Source organism: Aotus nancymaae, unplaced genomic scaffold (genome assembly GCF_030222135.1).
Source record: "Aotus nancymaae isolate 86718 unplaced genomic scaffold, 86718_ANA_hifiasm-v0.15.2.pri h1tg000021l, whole genome shotgun sequence".
NCBI classification, from domain to species: domain Eukaryota; kingdom Metazoa; phylum Chordata; class Mammalia; order Primates; family Aotidae; genus Aotus; species Aotus nancymaae.
Window position 1 is genome coordinate 10,235,143 of NW_026988433.1, and position 21,453 is coordinate 10,256,595.

Consider the following 21,453-nt stretch of genomic DNA (forward strand, 5'->3'; position numbering starts at 1 on the left):
CTGGAAAAATCCTCGGAGTCCACACCCACACCCCAGGAGCCACCTGCTCACAACTGAGTCTGCTATTATCCTGCCCAGTGCCGGCAGCAGGAAGGGCCTGACCTTTAAGGGCAGAGAGTGGGGAAAGCTCAGGAGTACCCAGGGGCCCAGGGTGCAGATGAGGCTCTGCAAATACACTCAGGATCACTGGCATCACCAAGTGGGTAAGAACATACTCTATGCCGTAAGGCCAGCAGACAGTTCTCAATAACCTATTAATAAAGTCATTTTTATTGAGCTCAGCCTTGTGCTGAGCCCTGAGCAGAGAGCACTGTTCCGGTGTTACCTCATTCATGCTCATAAGGAACCTCGGAGCAGGCGGACGAAGGAGGACATTGAGCTGAAGGAGGTTAACCACCTGCCCAAGGTCATAAATAATAAACATGGCTGAGCACCTGCTGCATGCTGGGCACTGTTCTGAGCACCTTCCATGTTGACTCAGTCCTCACATAACCCTCCAGAGTTAAACCTGCAGCAGGAGGGAGGCCCGAACACTGCCCGAGGACCCCCAGCTACTAAGAGTGGGCAGGACCCACGGCAGTCTGCGGGTCGAAGATGGACCCCGAGGCCCCTCCCAGGTGGCCCTGGGCTGCATGGCCTTCACAGTTCTGGGGGCAGGGGTAGGGCTGGGTGCAGGAGAAGTGTCAACGTAGACATCCTTATTGTCCCACCACAGGAATTGCGCTCCCCAAGGGCCTCTAACATGCCTCCAAATTGGGAGTGGGCTCTGGGTCAGCAGTAGTTCAAATCCCGGGTAACAAAGGCCTTGGGGCTGGCAGAGCCAAGGGGCCTCCCCCTGCCCCCATCCCTTGGGGCAAGGGCATCTGCCTCTGGGCTGTGGCCTGCAGCTCAGTCCGGTGGCCAGGGGAGCCCAAGCCCTCAGGATATACCTGCCCTGCTTCCAGGAACAATCAGGCCAGATAGGGCCTGCTGGCTCATGAGCTGCCCAGAGCTGAGACTCATGGGGCACACCCCAGTAAGCATCTCAGTGAATGCTGTTTCAGGAGAGGGGAGATCAGGGTGAGGCAGGTGACACTCCTGAGAGGCTCCTGGCCCAGGCCTGATGTGGACTCCAGACGGAAACAGATCTCAGGAATGAACACTGTCAGCAAAGCCAGGCAAATGAGCTGGGAGGCTTCAGGCAGTGGCCACACCCCACGCCAATCCCACAGCAGCCTGTGGCCCAGGAGGCTCCAGAGTTGTCTGTCCACAAACTAGACTGTCCCCACCTCCACCCCCTGAATACTGGGACATCCTTCCTGTTCTCTCTCCAGGCCTAAACCAACATCTGGCTGTCAGCAAATCCCCATTGGGCGAATGGAAGGGTGAACACTCGAAGGAACAAGAGCTCTTTCAAACACAAGTACTGGACGACTTCAGGGCAGTGAGTCTCCTCCTCCAGCTAATAATTTATCCACTAGAGCTGCATAGTAAAAGTAACTATAAAACAATTTCTATTTTTAAAATCAACCCTGAAATGAATCAGACGTAAGCCTCCTTGTGCTGTTATCATGACGCCTAACAGCGGCACTTGGCAGGGACGAGAACGTTCTTCAGAGAGCTGGGGCACTGGATGCTGGCAGAGTGGTGGGTTATTTTGCTTTAGCATTTCCAAAGAGTTGGGTGAAGGACAGAGAGAGTTCATTCAAATGCATTTGCCCCCTCAAAGGCCATTGATGAGAGCAAACACAGGGTTTCTGTAGCTGAGGAGGCCAGGATATGGCCACATGCAAAGCAGCGAGGTGTACAGCTGGGTCAGCTCCGGCAGACAGGAAGTCAGGGGCAACTGCTCCGCTCTACTTCACCTGTATCTCCCCTCACTCGAACTCAGGCCTACTTGGTCCTGGCCTCTCTGTCATTTCATCATTTAGGAAAGCACCGAAGAGGGGCATGAGAGCCCAGGTTCCCCAGGACGCTGGTTACAATGTTGTAGGCTGACCCCCTGCCACCTCTGCCCCAGGCTGTGTGGGTAACACCCAGGTGTAGGAGGACTGTTCCTGCGTCACCCCTCTACCAGGCTGGCTCTGGAAGTGACAGGCAGCCAGCTTGTGCAGTTTTGTTGTTCTGGGCCCTGGTGACATCACTCCACAAACCCGTCTGTCCCAAAGCCAGGGGGTTGAGTCACCCCCAGGGAGACAAACCTACTGCAGTTTGAGGATCATGTTTATTTTAGCAAGAGAAAAAATAATCCCACCCCAACTAAACTTTTCTCCAGGGCTCAGTCATTCCCTAGTGGATAGCCATGAGCCGTTCAGGCCTCAGCAAGAGGACAGCATCAAAGAAGGGAGACCGCCGGCCCCTGGGCATCCACTCATCCAGCCACTCACGAAGCCCAGCCTGAGGACCCCAGGGTAGGTGGCTGGTGCAGGTCTGAGCAGTTGCTCAGGGAGCTCGGTGAGGTGCTGACACATTCCCACTTCTCAGGTGAGCCTGGTCTTCACATGCGCCCACCCCACGTCTGTCTGCTTCCTCCCGCTCTGCCGGGCCAGCCACAGCATGTCAGGGCAGATGGGGAAGCAGTGTAAATAATGTCATAAGGACTGGGCAGCACAGTGAGGCTTGGGCAGGAGGACGACAGCTGGTGGCTGCACAGAGGAGGCGATAGTCAAGCATCGCAGATTACCAAGTGGGGCGGGGTGCGGGTAAGGGTGTCGCCGACAGAGCAGCCAAAGCGTCTCAGGTTAGCCAGCTGGGCGTCCCTGTCCCTCGGCCAACCAGGCCTGGACTCCACTCAGAGGCTTTCCACTTTAAGCTGCTGGGATCCAGTGGCCAGCTAGCTTTCATTCACGAATGACCGGTGCAGCGCTGGCTGGGAGGCTGGAGTCCGGGCCAGGTCAGAGAAGGGGCCTCGTTTGCGCCTGTCCCTATTCAGAAGGGCGAGTAGTTCTGCCAGGCAAGGCTCCTGCTGGCTTTGCACACACCTCCTGGGGCTGTCACCTCCCAGAATATCCTCCCACCCTGGAGAGCCTTTGTGATGTGGCACCTCTGGGCTCACTCTTCCAGGGGAGGACTGTTCCCCACCTGGCCGAGTCCCCCAAGCCCTGTGCAGATCACTTCTCTCCCCAACCGCCCCAGCACACAAGCCTCCTGCTTACAGCTAATCTAAGGGCACTGGGCAGAGTCCAACAGGGAGCTTGTTTCTCTTTCAGCCCAGCCTGCTCTTCTGAACACAACATAATAGTGAACATTCACTACAGGCCAGGCACTATGAATGCCTGAAAATCTTTACAACCGCTCTGGGAGGTATGTACTATTATTGCCCCCATTTTGTAGATATGGAAACTGAGGCAGAGCTGTAAAGGGACAGAGCTAGGGGCTGAACCTGGAGCCTTGCTCTCGACTGCCCTGCCATTGCACACATGGCTGCAGTTCGCATCTCTCCACCTCTTGGAGGGGACAAAGATGACTCGGACCTTCCTGGAGCCTACCCCAAAGCTACAGGTACAGGCCAAATGATAAGGCAGCAAGTGGCCTTCATGAATGTGTCATGGGTGTCAAAGCACATCAGAGACAGGGAGGGGAGGTTAGGGATGGGCAGCCCCTTCGAACCCCAATCTAGACCAAGAAGCAGCCTCTGGAACAGCTCCGCCAGGGAGATGTACAGCCTAGGGGTCAGAAAGTCAGCAGCCTGCTGGGCATCACCATGAGGGCATCGCCATGTGGGCTGATGGGGTGGAACCAAGCAGAGGATGTCACGGCACGAGACAGAAGTAGGCATGCCCAGAAAGAACCAGCTCAATGCCCATGCCATACTGCGGGCAAATCACTCCTACACACCTAGACGTTGCCCTTTTCTACAAACCGCCAGGTGATTCTAACACTTGTACTGTCTGGAACAGCAGCCGCTGGCTAGTGGGGCTGTGAGTATTGGTAAGGTGAGTCCAGACTGAGATGAGCTGTTGAGTGTCCAGTACACACCTATTTCCAAGATTTAGTAGGAGAAAAAGAATGTAAATTATCCCATTCACTTTTTTTTTTTTTTTTTTTTTTTTTTTTTGAGATGGAGTCTTGCTCACTGCAACTTCTGCCTCCTGGGTTCAAGTGATTCTTATGCCTCAGCCTCCCAAGTAGCTGGGACCACAGGTGCATGCCACCATGCCCAGCTAACTTTTTTTGTGTATTTTTAGTAGAGACAGGGTTTCACCACGTTAGTCAAGATGGTCTCGATCTCTTGACTTCATGATCCGCCTGCCTCAGCCTCTCAAAGTGCTGGGATTCAGGCGTGAGCCACTGCACCCGGCCCCCATTCATAATTTTTATTGTGATTACATATTGAAAGGGTTATATTTTGGATATACTGGGTTAAATAAAATATGCAATTATAGTTAATTTCACCTGTTTCTGTTGACTTTTCTAGTAGTTACTACATAATCTAAAAGTACACACGTGACTTGCCTCTGGTTCCTGCTGGGCAGCCCTGTTCTACTATGCGCCAGGGCTGAGAAGACCCAGATGTCAATAAATGTTAATGTTTACAGGATTTTGGTTTCATGGGGGATGCCGAGCATGTATCTCACCAACCTGGAAAATTGGATCTACGAACTGTTTCCACATATTGCTCCCCAGACAATCCCTGCCCCACAGGAACCCCTCATACTTGGGTAGTTTTATGTCTACAATTAATGCTCACCCGCCAGGCTTGGCTCACTGAGCAGTGGCCAGACACCTTGCAATGTAGTAAAGAGTTTCTCTCATCTTAACCTGAGAGGAATCTTCTGGGCTTGATCTCCATCCTCTGGCCTGCAGGGGAAACTGAGGCCCAGTGAAGCAGAAGGGTTCATACATCAGGAAAAGGCAGGACTCACCGTGAGCATTTCAACAACTCCTGCGTTCTTCTCCATATTAGCTTCAAAGATGCTTTCTTCTCTAGATTTTAAACTTTTCAGCAGGGGAGCGAAGGGACAAAGACGGGTGGCCGAGTATCTGCTGAACCCCTGCTATGCCCTAGGTGCTGTTTCATGTTTACATACTAGAGGTATCAGTTCCTTATGGCTGCCCTAACAAATCACCACAAACTCAGTGGCTTACAACAGCACAAATCTATCATCTCCCAGTTCTAGAGCTCAGAAGTCTAAAACAGGTCTCACAGGACTAAAAGCAAAGCGTCAGAAAGGCTGTGTTTCATCCTGGAGGCTCTAGGGAAGAACCAATTTCCTCGCCTCTTCCAAGTTGTAGAGGACGCCCATACTCCTTGGCTAGTGGCTCCTTCCCAGCAGCAGGCAGTGGAGTCTTTCTCACACTGCCTCCCTCCGACCTCCTCTCCTGCCTCCCTCCGACCTCCTCTCCTGCCTCCCTCCGACCTCCTCTCCTGCCTCCCTCGTCCACATTTAAAGACCTTTGTGATTACACTGAGCCCACCTGGTAACCGAGAAGAATCGCCCCATCTCAAGGACCATCTCAGCTGATGAGAAACCCTAATTCCATCTGCAATGGCTCACTCAATCATTAACATGTTCACAGGTTCCAGCTACCACACAGTCTCTCTTATACCTTACACCAGCCCTATAAGAGAGATGGAACGATATGTATTTTTTTTCAGACAAGGACACAGATTTAGGAGTTAATCTGCAACTTGCCCAGGGACAGCCTAGAGCCTAGGTCTACCTGCCTACTAGTGCCTTTATGATACCACACCCTCTTTTTAAATGATACAGGCAGTTTTCAGGTTCCAAATACACGCATGCTATATTTTGTAGTATTCTGAATTCAGAATACAACAGCAACAAGACAATAAAGTTTGTCACCTCTGTTTTGAAAAGGGTTTTTTTTTTACCAAAGGGTCTAAAGTCATGGGGAAGAAAAGCATACACTGGTTTTCTGGACACTCCCCTGGGATTATACACACATACCATGCAACAACCACAGGCACCAGCTCCGAGCAGGCACGTGATCGCCTCCCTTCAAACTCCTGAGCGCTAACCTCAGAGACATTTGCAAACAGGGTGTGTCCTGTCAAAAAAGTTCACATGAAAGCAATTCTCTTCCTTCTGACCCGGGAGCCCAGGGGAGGAAAGGAGGCTGGCAGGCTAGTGAGGATTGAAATTCTAAGCCAGCCTAGTGCTCCTGCACAGCACACAGTGCTGTGGTCAATGCGAGACAGGCAGCATATTACAAAGGAAGCCAGGTCCCTGGACTAGATGTGCTGTTTTCTGTCCCGAAGGAGACACAGAAGTAGCAACCTCAGCTCTCCAGGCCCTTTTCCACCACGGGGCCTGGCTGCTGGCTCACTCGATTATTTCTGGGAATGATCTAATTAAATATTAACCACGTACAAAACCTCATTCTTACATTCCTCAGTAAGTCACTGTGAAGATGAGCAAACCCAGACAATGAACACAAACTCCACCTTTCCAGAAAAGGGACCCTGGAATGGGTGAGTCCTGTGAGATTCACCCATTACAAAGTTATTCATTATATATGACCCTCTGAGATTCACCCATTACAAAGTTATTCATTGCATATGACCCTCTAAGCCTGTGAGAAAAACCCAGAGCAAAATAAAATAAAACAATCCACCTTTGGCCAGGCACCGTGGCTCATGCCTGTAATCCCAACACTTTGGCAGAGGTGAGGCAGGTGGATCGCCTGAGGTCAGGAGTTCAAGACCAGCCTGGCCAACAAGGTGAAATAACGTCTCTACTAAAAATACCAAAATTAGCTGGCCATGGTGGCACATGCCTGTAGTCCCAGCTACTTGGGAGGCTGAGGCAGGAGAATCGCTTGAACCCAGGAGGCAGAGGTTTCAGTGAGCCAAGATCACGCCACTGCCCTCCAGCCTGGTGATAGAGCGAGACTCCGTCTCCAAAAATAAAAAAACCACACACAAAAATTAGCCAGCTGTGGTGGCACACGCTTTGTAGTTCCAGCCATTTGGGAGGCTGAGGCAGGAGAATTACTTGAACCCGGGAGGCAGAGATTGCAGTGAGCTGAGATCATGCCACTGCACTCTAGCCTGGGCAACAGAGTAAGACTCTGTCTAAAAAAAAAAAAAAAAAAATCCACCTTCCTGTGTATCAAACCACCAAAATGTGTGGTCCTGTATCAGATTCTCTCTTTGACACTCAAGAAGGTTGCCCTTGGCTTCTTATTTAAGCGTAAGATCAATGAACTTGGTCCTTCACATTCCATCTCCTCCATGTAGCATTCAGACCTCTTTATACCTCAAGAGCACGAGAAAAATCTAAAACTCAGTGAATAAACAGTTTCTTACAACATCCAGATATGTCTGCCAACTAAAGTTTTCTCTCTACCATCTACAAGTTGCTGGCACAATTAATTATGTACTGGTGACTTTAAATTAAATGCCATACTTTAAAATGAAGGGTTATCAGGGCTGAACCAGATGATGGTGATGATGATCACAAGGATAAATTGATAATTTGCGGCCAGGTGGGTTCCAGCACTTGGCATTTCTAAAGCCTTGATATCCTCAGGATTTATTATCGCTTTCAGGGTCAATCCCAAGCACAAAGGCTATAAGGTCTTCCTGCGTTCTCTTTCATTTCAAAACGAAAGCTGTTGTAAAGTGCATTTGCTAATTAGATGTGAAGGCAACCGCAGAAGTCAGGGCTCTCCACAAGGACAAGTGGGACGGAACTTGCAAATAGCCACAAATGCAAATGTCACCAACCTGCTTTAGATAGGGGTGGGAGGGGTCCTCTGGCTTCCTTTATCTCTGGAGTAAAATTTTTCAGCCATTTCAGTCTTGGTTGACTTATTTTGGCAAATTAAGTATGCCCCCCTCCACCGTCCACCCCCCAAGCCTGAGAATATTTCAAGAGTTTGTCAAATACAAAGCAACAGGAAACCAGAAACGCAGCAACGTCTCCATCGCGGGTCCCCGGCACAAACACAAGTACAAAAGGCACACCCGCGCCTTATTTAATTTCTAAAATCTTCCCAGGATAGGCATCATCTGGAAGAGACACAGGCGTGGGAGGCGCAGGAAGGGAGCCCCAGGAAGTTTCTGTCTGTCGGGCGCCGGTGTTTAATGAGGGGGTGTGCACCTATTTATACGTGGGCAGCGCTCCGGCAAACAAGTCTGGCGACATACGAGAAGCTTTTCACCCAGCAAATAATAGGAGACTGTGCAGCCCTGGGAAACTACTCACGAGAGAAGGAAGCTGCGAGTTTAAGGAATTTCCTTTAAGGAAACTGCCCGTGGGGGCATCAGTTTCAGGGGGTGGGAGACCGCGGCAGCAAGGGCGGAGACCCACAGTCGGAACGCGCCGGCCCCGGGAGCACCTGGACCCCTGGCCCCCTCGGCCCCCTCGGCCCCCCGCGCGCTGGGCCCGCGCACACCTGACCCCGGCCCCACCTCCGTCCCCGGCCCCACCTCCGTCCCCGACACCACCTCCGTCCCCGGCCCCCTCGGCCCCGGCGCCTCTGGGCCCGAGCGCCCGGCGGGAGCGGGGAGCGCGGCTTCCGGTTCACCTGCGCGCCGGGCGGCTCGGGCCGCGGAGCTCTCGGAGCGCCCAGGCGGACCCAGGCCCTGCTCCCGCGCGGTCCCCTGCCCCTGCCCCGCGCCTCCCGGGCCCCAGCGGTTCGTGCGTGAGTGAACAGGGACGCCGCCCGCCGCCCGCCGCCCGCTCGCCTGGGTCTTGTCGAACTGCTCGCGCTCGGCCTCCAGGCTGTGGCCCGGCCTGCGGCTCAGCACCCGCGCCGGCACGTTCTTGATGCTGTTCATCCTGCCGCCACCGACCGCTCCCGCTCGGCTCCGTCCGCGCTACTCGGCGCCTCACTGCCCGGCAGCCCCTGCCTAGGCACCTCGAGGCCGCCGCGCCGCACCCGGGCCCGCCTCGCCCCGCCCCGCCCGCCGCGCGCCCCGCCCACAGCGCCCGCAAACGCCGTGCCCGCCCCCAACTCCAGGGCGCGCCCCTCCCCCGCACACCTCCAACCCCACCCCCCGCGACCCCGGGACACGCCTCTCCCCCCCGCACGCCCCCCACCCGCCGACCCGCGGCGACCCCTGCACACGCTCCGCCCCCCGCACACCTCCAACCCCAGCCCACTCACCAGATTGGGGCACAGGCCAAACGCCCCCAGCTCCTCCCGACCTCTAATCCCCTCCCTAAACCCGGAGAGAAGGGGATGGGGAGGCGGAATCCCTCCCTCCGGTAGAGACCCCGGCCAATTCCCTACCCTCTCCTTCCCCGAACTCACTGAGTCTTGTCTACACCAGGGCAAGATCTGGTTAATTGGAGAAAATCTGGCCTCCATGAGTCTGGTCGGTGGCAGCACAGATAGACTTTTTTTTCCTTTTTGGTCTTAATGTATGTGTCAAAAGGCACACAATGACACTCTCCCCTCTTTGTGCATCTCCGACATAGCTGCAGCTGTTATCTACGCGGGGATGCAGGATGCGTTTCCAGAGACGCAGCCGGCTCCGCAACCGGATACCTCGCCAGCGCCAGGGACGATGGGGGCTGAGGCCAGGCGGAATTAGGCTGGGACAGAAGGCGAGCGGATCTGAACGACAAAGTACACCAAGGAGATGCCGCCGGGGGTGGCATGAGATTTTTTAAAAAACATTATTATTATTGGCTTCCCCTTAAAATTACTGGTCACAAGACTGAAGTAAAAAAATAAAAGCCCAGAGTCCTCCCTAGGCGTAGCTCTCAGATGAGTGTTTTGTTTCTGCTGTTTCCCTTTCCTAACAGAATGCAGATGTGGAATCGTGCATAAAGATCCCTTGCTTTTGAAGGGGGACGGATCACCTACCTGTAAGAAGGAAAATGACGCCCACATAAGCTTGACCCTTGTCTCCCTGGTGAGACTGTAACCTGTCTGAGATCAGGGACCCTTTTCTTTAACCTGATTCCTCACCCTCCAGCCCAAGAGCTAGAGCTGACCCCAAAATGTACATTTGCCAAGGCTCTCTCAGTCCACCAAAAGGAGTAATTAATCCTGTTTTCTCTAATTCCAATCACTAAAAAGCTTCTTTACCAGAATAACAATAAAATCACAATCGCTAATATGTATTGAATGCTTATTATTTGACAGGCACTAGACTAAACCTTTTATATGTAAAGGGTTTTTAATCCTCCGCCACTTGGCCAATAGCTGTGGTGAAATAAAGACCACAGTAAAGGGGCTTCTTTGCTGTACTCCAGCTGTTTATCACACTCCTATTTCCACATGGAACAAAAGTGGTTCTCCTGTGACCCTTCACTCATACACAGCGTCCCTTTTCAACCAGGCATCAGCCCCTTTGGGTCTAGCACATCTGCCACAGTGACTTCCCATTAGCAACAGGCTCTTTAAATAATCACAGAGCCTATCACTGTGCCGGGCACGAGGCTCAACATTTGTTAAACAGTGTCTCACTTAGTCTTCTTTAAAGTTGTTGATGAGACTGGGCACAGTGGCTCACGCCCATAATCTGAGCACTTTGGGAGGCCGAGGCAGGAGGATCACTTGAACTCAGGAGTACGAGACCAGCCTGGGGAACACAATGAAACCCCATCTCTACCAAAAAATACAAAAAACTTAGCCGGCATGGTGGCGCACCTGTAGTCCCAGCTACTCAGGAGACTGAGGTGGGAGGATCACTTACACCTGTGAGGCGGAGGTTGCAGTAAGCTGAAATCACGCCACTGCACTCCAGCCTGAGGCAACAGAGTGAACCTGTCCCAAAATAAATAAATAAATAATAAAGCATCAACAGCTTATTTATCTATTTATTTATTTATTGAGACAGGGTCTGGCTCCGTTACCCAGGCTGGAATGAGGTGGCATAATCATAGCTCATGGCAATCTCTGCCTCCCGGGCTCAAGTGATCCTCTCACCTCGGCCTCCTAAGGAGCTGGGACTACAGGCACACACCACTATGCCCAGCTAATTTTTAATTTTTTTTTTGTAGAGACAGAGTCTTACTACGTTGCCCAGGCTGAGCTCAAGTGAATTTGCCCACCTTGAAAGTGCTGGGGTTACAGGCTGAAGCCACCGCACCTGACCTCTTGATGATATTTTTACAGACCAACAAACAAGCTCAGGCTCAGAGAGTTTAGCCCAGGTTCACACAACAGGTAAACTGTGCGTTCGGGATCCAGACCCCGACGCACCTGATTTCAAAGCCAGTGCTCTCGACACCGGCGCCATTTGTATGACATTTTGTGGCCAATGACTCATCACTGTACTACCTCAGGCTTGCTGTTTGGGACCCGAGAGCGCTCTCCTAATACATCTCTAAGGAATTGTATTTTATGTGCTTGTAGGTAAGATTTTGAGCTATTAGAAGGCCACTCTGTCTTACTCAGTTTTATATACTCGTGCCTAGCAGGGCATCTGGCACAGAGCAATGTTCAATAACTGTGTGTGAAATGAAGAGCTGAAAAAGTGAGTGAACAAATAGAAGAAAAAAGAACAAAAGAAAAAAGAAAAAACCCAAAAAAACAAATACCCCCATCTTTTGGTATACTTCAACATACAGCTTATTTCACGAAAGAGCATTACTGGGGACATAAAGATGCAAACTTCCCCACTCTTGTTTGTTTTTGTTTTTGTTTTTGAGACAGGGTCTCCCTCTGTCGTCCAGGCTGAAGTGCGGTGGTGCGATCTCAGTTCACTGCAACATTCACCTCCCGGGTTCAAGCGATTCTCCTGCCTCAGCCTCCTGAGTAGCTGGGATTACAGGCATGTGCCACCACAGCCTGGCTAATTTTTGTATTTGTAGTAGAGACAGGGTTTTACGATATTGGTCAAGCTGGTCTCAAACTCCCAACCTCAGGTGATCCACCTGCCTAGGCCTCCCAAAGTGCTGGGATTACAGGCATGAGCCACAGCACCTGGTCCAAACTTCCCCGCTCTTAATTGTTCTGGTTCATCTCTCTCTCTATCTTCAGGCAGGTCTAGTATTGGCCCTGTCACTGATTGGCTTTTTTTTTTTTTTTTTTTTGGATATAGGGTCTTGCTCTGTCACCCAGGCTGGAGTGCAGTGGCTGGATTATGGCTTACTGCAGCCTCAACCTCCTGGGCTCAAGTGATCCTCCCACTTCAGCCTCCCAAAGTGCTGGCATTATAGGCAGGAGGCACTGTTCTGGGTCTGAGATTCTTCATGCCATCAGAATCAGGGTCCCGTTTTGGTGTATCTCAAGGGCTGTTGAATTCTTGCTCACCCCTATTACGAAAGCAAAGCATTTGGAATACAAATGAGACCTCGTTTTAAGGAAAATCCAAGACACGCAGGAGTGTTTACATCATCTGGCCGGCATGGTATGCTGCCACACCTACACTGCCTCATTGACTCGTAGGCATGATCTGGCCCCAGCCTCTGTCCCTGGCTTCATCTTGCACCATCCTGGCCCATCAGGTCCCAGATGCGTCATGCTCCCTCCCACCTCAGAGCCTTTGGACATGCTGTTCCTACTGCCTGGAATTCTCTTCTGCTTCCTGTTCGCCCTACTTAGCATCACTTGTCTTTAGCTCTTGGCTCCAGTGTCACTTCTTCAGGGAAGTGTTCCCTGAACACTCTGCCCTTCACCTGAGTCCCTATGATAAGCTGTCATCATATCTCAAAGCTTTCTTTCATAGCGCGAACCAGTCTTTCGTGACCTATTTATGGGATTCTTGGTCTGTCTGTACCACTAGATTGTCTGCTTGCTCACTGTTGTGTCTCCAGTAGCCAGCAAAACACCTACTGTGTGCTCAAAATTCTTTGGTTCTTTTTTCGTTGGGTTTCTTAAGCATGCATCTGGCTGAGAACCCAGACGTCATCCTTTAAAGGACTGATTCATGTACACTCTTCATTCAGTCAACATCTCTCAGAGACCATTCTGGGTGTTTTTTGTTTGTTTGTTTGTTTGAGACAGAGTCTTGCTCTGTCGCCCAGAACTGGAGTGCAGTGGCTCAATCTCAGCTCACTGCATCCACTGCTTCCCAGGTTCAAGTGATTCTTGTGCCTCAGCCTCCTGAATAGCCGGAATTACAGGTGCCTGTCACCACACCCGGCTAATTTTTGTATTGTTAATAGAGAGGTAGTTTCACCATGTTGGCCAGGCTGGTCTCGAACTCCTGACCTCAAATGATCTGCGCCTAGGCCTCTCAAAGTGCTGGGATTACAGGCGTGAGCCACTGTGCCTGGCTCCATTCTGGTTTTTAAACTTCCTTGTCGACTGCAGTCCTGATGAATGTGTCTGGTTTCTTATTTTGATCTTATTCACTCTGTTCTCTACCACACAGGAAGTTGCTAAGATTATTCTGTTGAAGGCTTTGGATAATGCACTTTACTGCAATGTGTCCTAACAAAATCGTCATCACACGGTTCAAGAGAAACAAAGGTACACCACTGCAAACCCACCACCCGGCTACAGGTGTCAAACCACACAAAGCCACAGAAGAAAACTCCAGAATCAGTTTGCCAGAGCGTAGCAAGGTTGAGTCTTCAGCCTCCTTCCTGAAATGTATGGAGCTAACCCTATCCCACACAGCCAAGAAATTCTATGCATTCTATTGGTACTTTTGGGGTAAAACTGTTTTTAGTGTTTATGTATTATCATAATTCAAAATTTTTTGTCTTTGGGTTTTCTTTTTTCTTTTTTAGACGGAGTCTCACTCTGTCACCCAGGCTGGAGTGCAGAGGTGTGCTCTCGGCTCACTGTAACCTCTACCTCCCAGGTTCAAGCGATTCTCCTGGCTCAGCCTCCTGAGTAGCTGGGATTTACAGGCGTGTACCACCATACCTGGCTATTTTTTGTATTTTTAGTAGAGATGGGGTTTCACCATGTTCGTCAGGCTGGTCTCGAATTCCTGAGTTCATGATCTGCCCGCCTCGGCCTCCCAAAGTGCTGGGATCACAGGCGTGGGCCACTGTGCCCGGCTGGGTATTTCTATTTCTGTTTTAAAAAATCTGTTCACTGGCCAGGCGCAGTGACTCACACCTATAATCCCAGCACTTTGGGAGGCTAAAGTTGGCAGATCACTTGAGCTCAGGAGTTCAAAACCATCCTGGGCAACATGGTGAAACCCCATCTTTCAAAATAAATAAATACATAAATAATCTGTTCACAGGCCAAGTGCATGCCGTGGTTCATGCCTATAATCCCAAGAGCTTTGGGAGGCCGAGGTGAGAGGATAGCTTGAGGCCAGGAGTTAGAGACCAGCTTGGCCAACGTGGTGAAACACTGTCTCTATGAAAAATAAAAAATTTGGCCAGGCATAGTGGCTCACACCTGTAATCTCAGCACTTTGGGAGGCCAAGGTCGGCAGATTACCTGAGGTCAGGAATTCAAGACCAGCCTGGCCAACATGGCAAAACCCTGTCTCTACTAAAAATACAAAAATTAGCCAGGTGTGGTAGGTTGTGCTTGTGGTCCCAGCTACTCAAGAGGCTACTTGGGAGAATAATCTCTTGAACTGGGAGGCAGAGGTTGCAGTGAGCTGAGATCATGTCACCGTAGTTCAGCCTGGGTGACAGCGAGACTCCATCTCAAAAAAAAAAAAAAAAAATTAGCCAGGCATGGTAGTACATGCCTGTAGTCCTAGCTACTTGGGAGGCTGAAGCAGGAGAATCACTTGAGCCCAAGACTTTGAGGCTACAGTGAGCTATGATGGTGCCACTGCCCTCCAGCCTGGGTGATAGCATGAGACCCTGTCACTAAAAGTAAAATAATGTTTTAAAAAATCTGTTCATGGATTCTAAAAATATCCCTTAAAGAGCTCAGTCTTTTCAATGCTGAGATCATTCCTGGCAGGCTGACTGCAGTATAATTCATCTGCCTCCTCTTCGGATGTGTTGATCTTAAGAATGTTGGTGATAAAACATAAGTGCTAAATCTAGTTTATCTTGTAACTATTTCAAATATGCTATGGGACTGCCTGTCTGCATCCATTAAAGTACAGGAAAAAAAAAAGGAGACTGCTTCTCTAACAGAAATTGCTCAAACCTTAGATGAGGAGGTATCTGCACTCCACGTTCACTGCAGCACTGTTCACAACAGCCAAGATGTGGAAGCAATCTAAACGCCCATCAGCAGATGAGTGGATGAAGAAGTGCGGTGGCTCACGCCTGTAATCCCAGCGCTTTGGGAGGCCAAGGCGGGCAGATCACCTGAGGCCAGGAGTTCCATACCAGCCTGGCCAACATGGTGAAACACCGTCTCTACTAAAAATACAAAAATTAGTCAGGAGTGGTGGTGCACACCTGTAATCCCAGCTTCTCAGGAGGCTAGAGGCAGGAAAATTGCTTGACCCTGGGAGGTGGAAGTTGCAGTGAGCTGAAACTGAGCCACTGCACTCCAACCTAGGCAACAGAGTGAAACTCTGTCTCAAAAAAAAAAAGTTATATATATATATGTGTATACACACACACACACACACACACACACACACAATGGAATACTATCTAGCCATAAAAACAAATGAAATCCTGTCATTTAAATAACTTAGGTTGAGCTAGATACATTGCTAATATTAAATTTCTCTTTTTTTTTTTTTTTTGAGATGGAACTTCGCCAGTCGCCCAGGCTGGAGTGCTGTGGAGCGATCTCAGCTCACTGCAACCTCTGCCTCCTGGGTTCAAGCAATTCTCCTGCTTCAGCCTCCCGAGTAGCTGAGATTACAGGCGCACAACACTACGGCCAGCTAATTTTCTGTATTTTTAGTAGAGACGGGGTTTCGTCATGTTGACCAGGCTGGTCTCAAACTCCTGACTTCAAGTGATCCGCCTGCCTTGCCCTTCCAAAGTGCTGGGATTACAGGCATAGGCCACCACGCCTGGCCGAGACTTCTCATTGTTGAATTTCATATAGAACAATAAGGTAGTGGGATACAAGAAGTGTTGGGTGTTACAGGTACTATAATTCTATGAGCTAAAATACATTTAGCCATAAAATAATGTTTATTTTCTTTTTTCTTTCTTTCTTTTTTTTTTTTGAGACACAGTCTTGCTCTGTCGCCAGGCACCAGGCAGGAGTGCAGTGGTATGATCTCGGCTCACTGCAACCTCCGCTTCCCCGGTTCAAGCAATTCTCCTGCCTTAGCCTCCTGAGTAGCTGGGACTACAGGCGCACAACGCCACACCCAGCTAATTTTTTGTATGTTTTAGTAGAGACAGGGTTTCACTATGTTGGCCAGGATGGTCTCCGTCTCTTGATCTCGTGATCCGCCCACCTCAGCCTCCCAAAGTGCTGGGATTACAGGTGTGAGCCACCGTGCCCAGCCTGTTTAATTATTTTCAAATCCTTTAGTTCCCTGAAATTTTCCTATCTAGCATCTATTCAGTGTTGCCTTTTCACTAGGGAAGTTAATGTGCAGCCATGAACCTATCATAAGAAGGAGGAGAAAATTTAATATTTTGATTCTTAGATTGGAAGTCAGCCTCCCAAGGGACATTTTAGGTTTCTACTTGGCAGGCGGCGGTTCAGAATCAACTATACCTTTCTCAGTTTTGCTCTGGACGGCCCAGCCTGAGGGAGAAAGCGCGCATTGATAAAGAGCATAACCAAACCTCACCCAACGTCTCTTTTCAGCACCCTCATTAAGAAGGCTAAATGGGGTGGCTCTTCCCCGCTCATGAAAATCATCTCTGAAGTAACACTGAAACCTGTTAACAAAGGGGCATTTATTCAGCACAATAGAACTTTGATATCTGCAATGCTTAAAAAAATACATTCCCATTCCTGAGGAAATTAACTTGCCAGGTTCAGTTTAAAGCGATGGACCTTCCTTATTTTACTCCTGTGAAATAAAAAGAAACCAAGGAAACATATTTTTTTCTTTAGTATTAAAAATATCTTTTATTGACTGAAACTGATCAATTCTTTCAGAAAAGACACAGAGGCACAGAGTATATTCTTTAAAAAATTAAATTACTTTACAAGTTAAAATGGAAGTGCTTTAGTCTTTAGGATTTTTTTAAATGCATATAAAACTTGATCTGCCAGTAAGCTTTTGTTTGTGTAAGTAGGTGGGACTGCTATAGACCCAGGAAGATGGGGCTCTGCTCAGCTTGGGACAGAAGGCCCTTGAGTAACCAAGGAGCTATTGTCCAGTCACATTTTATTTCAAAGCAATTTATGTCTATTTACACAGCAAAGTCAAGAGCTGAAACCATGAGAGAATACTATTTCTCAAATATTTTGACCTGACTCTGATAAGCTGTTGTTTATAATTTAAATTTGTATGCACAGATGTTTTAAAAATCAGAGAGTTAAAACAGCACTTTATATGCAGGGGTTCTTTCTGTATTTGACGTTTACACTTTTTAAGAGCTTCTCTAGTACTTAACTGTAGTCTGTATCTTTATAGAGAAGTCTTTTTCATTCTTAGCATAATTCCAAGTTTGTATATGTACAATAAGGTCTAATTTCTTACACATGAAAATATTTCTTCTGCATAAAAATGGTTAACTTGAAAATAAACAAAGTGTAGATGTTTAAAAATTAACCTTTCCGATTCTGCTCTGCGTTGGAATTAAGTGTTGTTTATGAAGAACTACAATCCTCTTTTAGTTTTACAGTTAAGTATTCATTTGGTATTAGCATCTGCTTTCTGCCTTCCACATAGATGAGAAATCTGCTTTTGGATGAAGAAACATGACATTAATAAAATACAATCAATTAACATTGGAGAGTGTGCTGTAAGTTCTGGCGTCTAAAATGTTAACTATACATCCTGATTTTCATCAACATCAGGACATGCAAAATATTATAAATATGAAAACTCAGCAGAGAGAGGGAGAGCGAGAGAAGAGGAGGGATGGGGGTGGGGATGGTGCTGCTCAGGCTTCCTGCTTCCCCAGAGCCTTTGATATGCTGCTATGCTTACCTTGAAAAGATCTGAAATGCCTGTACCCTTTAGCTTATCAAACTGGGTTCTGAAGAAACTGCATATGAAATGCAGGTCTGATAGAAGTAAACACAAATCCAGAAAGTGCTTACTGGGTCAATAAACGTTTTTATGACGCTTTTACCCCATGTGAAACTTTTATAAAGCTTTACCCCATGTAAAGACTTCTTGGCCAGGCATGGTGGGTCACACCTTTAATCCCAGCACTTTGGGAGGCCAAGGCGGCTTGATCACTTGAGCTCAGGAGTTCAAGACCAGCCTGACCAACATGGCAAAATCCTGTCTCTACTAAAAATGCCAAAAAAATTAGTCGGGCATGGTGGTGCACGCCTGTAATACCAGCTGCCCGGGAGGCTGAGGCAGGAGAATCACTTGAACCTAGGAGGTAGAAGTTGCAGTGAGCTGAGATTGTACCACTGTACTCCAGACTGGGCAACAGAGCAAGACTCCATCTCAAAAAAAAAGACTTCTTTCCGGATAGACACTCAGATGAAATGCTGAAACATTGATTCTGATTTTTTTTTGGCTATAATTTTTTTCTAATAAATTATTTGATGAATAGTTTTTGGAGAACAGGTGGTGTTTGGTTACGTGGTAAGTACTTTAGTGGTGATTTCTGAGATGTTGGTGTGCTCATCAGCCAAGCGGTGTACTCTGCACCCAATGTGTGGTCTTTTATCCCTCACCCATCTTCCCATCCTTCCCCGAGTCCCCAGAGCCCATTGTATCATTGTTATGCCTTTGCATCCTCGTAGCTTAGCTCCCACTTACATGTGAGAACATATGATGTTTGGTTTTCCATTCCTGAGTTACTTCTTTTAGAATGACGGTCTCCAATCCCATCCAGGTTGCTGCAGATGGCATTATTTCATTCCTTTTTATGGCTGAGTAGTATTCTATGGTACACATGTAGCACATTTTCTTTTGTTTTTTGTAGATAGAGTCTCACTCTGTTGCCCAAGCTAGAGTGCAGTGGCACAATTCTGGGATTACAGGTGCATACCACCACACCCGGGTAATGTTTGCATTTTTAGTAGAGACAGGGTTTCACTATGTTGGCCAGGCTGGTCTCGAATTCCCGACTGTGGGTAACAACCCCCCCATGGGCACCAAGGAAGGAGAACTGTGCAGACCCCAGGCACAATTAGTGCCTGAAGTATAATTCACTGCTTATTTATATCTAGATTATATATATAATCATACTTAGTCCCATATAATCTTTCTATATAATCATATAATAACTTACTGCTACTATACCTAGCTTATATATATAATCATACTTAGTTTCATATAATCTTTCTATATAATCATATAATGGATGTAGTCAGAGCTGTACTGACACATTTAGTGCTTATTTATATAATCCTTCTATCTAACCATATAGTAGTTTGTAGTAGGAGGAATGCCTAGAGCAGTCACAGAACAGAAGCAGTACATGAGAAAACAAGCCAGACCAGGACAAGAACCAAAGACCCAGATGGTGGCATCCCTGCCTGAAAGGGCATATGCTGTATGGCAGGCTTGGAGCAAGAGCCTCTTCTCCTGATAAAGGAGTTGTAGTACCTTGCATCCAGTTCCAGTGGAAAGTAAGCCTCAGGCCTGAAATCCTGCAAATAACCGAGGGAGAAGAACCCCTCTGGTGTGACCTGTCACAGCAGTTGCACACCCAGTCAGTCCTTTCTCACTTCTGTGCTAGCTCAAATCATCCTCCCATAAGTATCTTAAGAGAAGAGCATAAGTCTGTCAGCTCCTACTGCATTGGCTTACAGTTATCCTTCTATTAGAAACCCTTTGAAGTCTCCAGCCCCCAGATAAGAAGTGTTGCGCATGACACCTGTTGCACACAGCCTACCTCCTTGCCTCTGTGACCTAATGGGGGTGGACCCCTTTTCTGTACACGACCCTCTACTACTGCGCATGGCACGGCCCCCTACTCTGCATGGCCCACCTGTCTGCCCAGATGACATAATGGGGTGGCCCCTTCGATTGTGACTCACGTGATTATGTATGCCCTATCACTAAGCCTATAGATGATGACCTCACTTACAACCCATGCCCCTGCTTGTACCTAACAAATACAGATGCTTCTGGGCGTTCGGGGCCTTGCCAGTCTCTGCTCATAAGTGGCGTGGCCCCCCGAGTCCAGCTGCTCTTCACCAGTTCTTCAGTGTCCTGTCTCTTTACTTCTCAGATCCTGCACCTCAGCACAGCATAAAGGACACCCCATGACCCTGTGGGACCAACAGCCCTACACCTGACCTCAGGTGATCCCCCTGCCTTAGCCTCCAAAAGTTGTAGGATTACAGGCATGAGCCACCACGCCCTGCCCATATACCACATGATGGGCATCTGCACCAGTTCTGTATTTTTGCAATTTCAAATTGTGGGGCTATAAACATGTGTGTACAAATGTCTTTTTCATATAATGACTACTTTTCCTCCAGGAAGATACCTGAAAGCAGGATTGCTGGATCAAATGGTAGTTCTAGTTTTAGTTCTTTAAGGATAATCTCCACCCTGTTTTCCATAGTGGTTGTGCTAGTTTACATTCCCACCAGCAGTGTAGAGTGTTCCCTGTTCACCACATCCACGCAGTCTATTATTTCTTGATTTTTAAATTATGGCCACTCTTGCTTGAGTAAGGTGGTACCGCATTGAGGTTTTGATTTGCAACCCCTGATCATTGGTGATGTTGAGCATCTTTTCATATCAGATTCTGATTTTTAAAGCTGTGTCTATGTATTCATTTACTAGATTTAAAATTCTGGTATTCAGAATAATAGCTTGTTTTAAAAGAGACAAGGTCTCACTCTGTTCCCAGGCTGAAGTGCAGGAGAACAAGAACTTTTTGATCTGCATTTCACTTGCAAGTAATTGACATTTTACTCTGATTAAATTTAGAAGGTATGTATAAACTGGCCAAGCAAAAGAGAAAGTATTGCAGGTCAAATGCATGGCCTTGACTCCACGTTATCAATGTTCCCAAGTTACTTATTAAATATTAATTGAGATATAGGATGAGATAAGCGAAGGTGACTTACCCACGATCATGATGAATACTGAAGCTGTCTTTTGTTTCCTTCAGTAACTGACAAAGGTATTGTTTTGAGTTGACTCTTCTGGGACCTCCGAGTTCTAGAAAACAACCCCCAGATTAGTATCCAGGATAAATAAACTAGAAAATTCTTAAGAAGACTAAACACAGATATAGCACAAATGCCTTAAAAAGATGTTAGATGAGATGAGGCTGGATACAGGCTCACGCCTATAATCCCAGCACTTTGGGAGGCCAGGGCAGGTGGATCAATTGAGGTCAGGAGTTTGAGATCAGCCTGGCCAACATGGTGAAACCCCATCTCTCCCAAAAATTAGCTGGGCATGGTGGTGCCCTCCTGTAATCCCAGGTACTTGGGAAGCTGAGGTGGGAGAACTGCTTGAACCCAGGAGGCAGAGATTGCAGTAAATCAAGATCATGACACTGTACTCCAGTCTGACCGATACAGTGAGACCCCTCCTCAAAAAAAGACGTTAGATGAAGAGATTCTGCACTCCATGTTCATTGCAGCACTATTCACAACAGCCAAGATGTGGAAGCAACGTAAGTGCCCATCAGCAGATGAGTGGACCGG

The 21,453-nt window shown here is 48.3% G+C and overlaps 2 protein-coding genes across 7 annotated transcripts in view; both read right to left on the reverse strand.

The window, feature by feature from the left end:
- The window catches only part of HIP1R (huntingtin interacting protein 1 related), a 28,028-nt gene extending 18,568 nt beyond the window's left edge, over nt 1–9,460 (reverse strand). For 3 of the 6 annotated variants that reach the window (XM_021669932.2, XM_021669933.2, XM_021669934.2), the window contains exon 1: nt 8,633–8,819. In XM_021669932.2, coding sequence (XP_021525607.2) covers nt 8,633–8,725 — 93 coding nt within the window. In that variant the 5' untranslated portion in view covers nt 8,726–8,819. Of the gene's footprint in view, nt 1–4,844; nt 5,316–5,339; nt 5,383–8,632; nt 8,820–9,201 lie in introns of those variants that run through there. The other 3 variants (XM_064379633.1, XM_012447152.2, XM_064379634.1) reach the window with 3 other exon arrangements.
- Nucleotides 9,461–16,765: 7,305 nt separating this feature from the next.
- Nucleotides 16,766–21,453, reverse strand: part of CCDC62 (coiled-coil domain containing 62) — a 60,635-nt gene continuing 55,947 nt past the window's right edge. Inside the window, exon 11 of the mRNA XM_064379494.1 lies at nt 16,766–20,959. Within this exon, the coding sequence (XP_064235564.1) occupies nt 20,906–20,959 (54 nt within the window). The 3' untranslated portion in view covers nt 16,766–20,905. The remainder of the gene's footprint in view (nt 20,960–21,453) is intronic.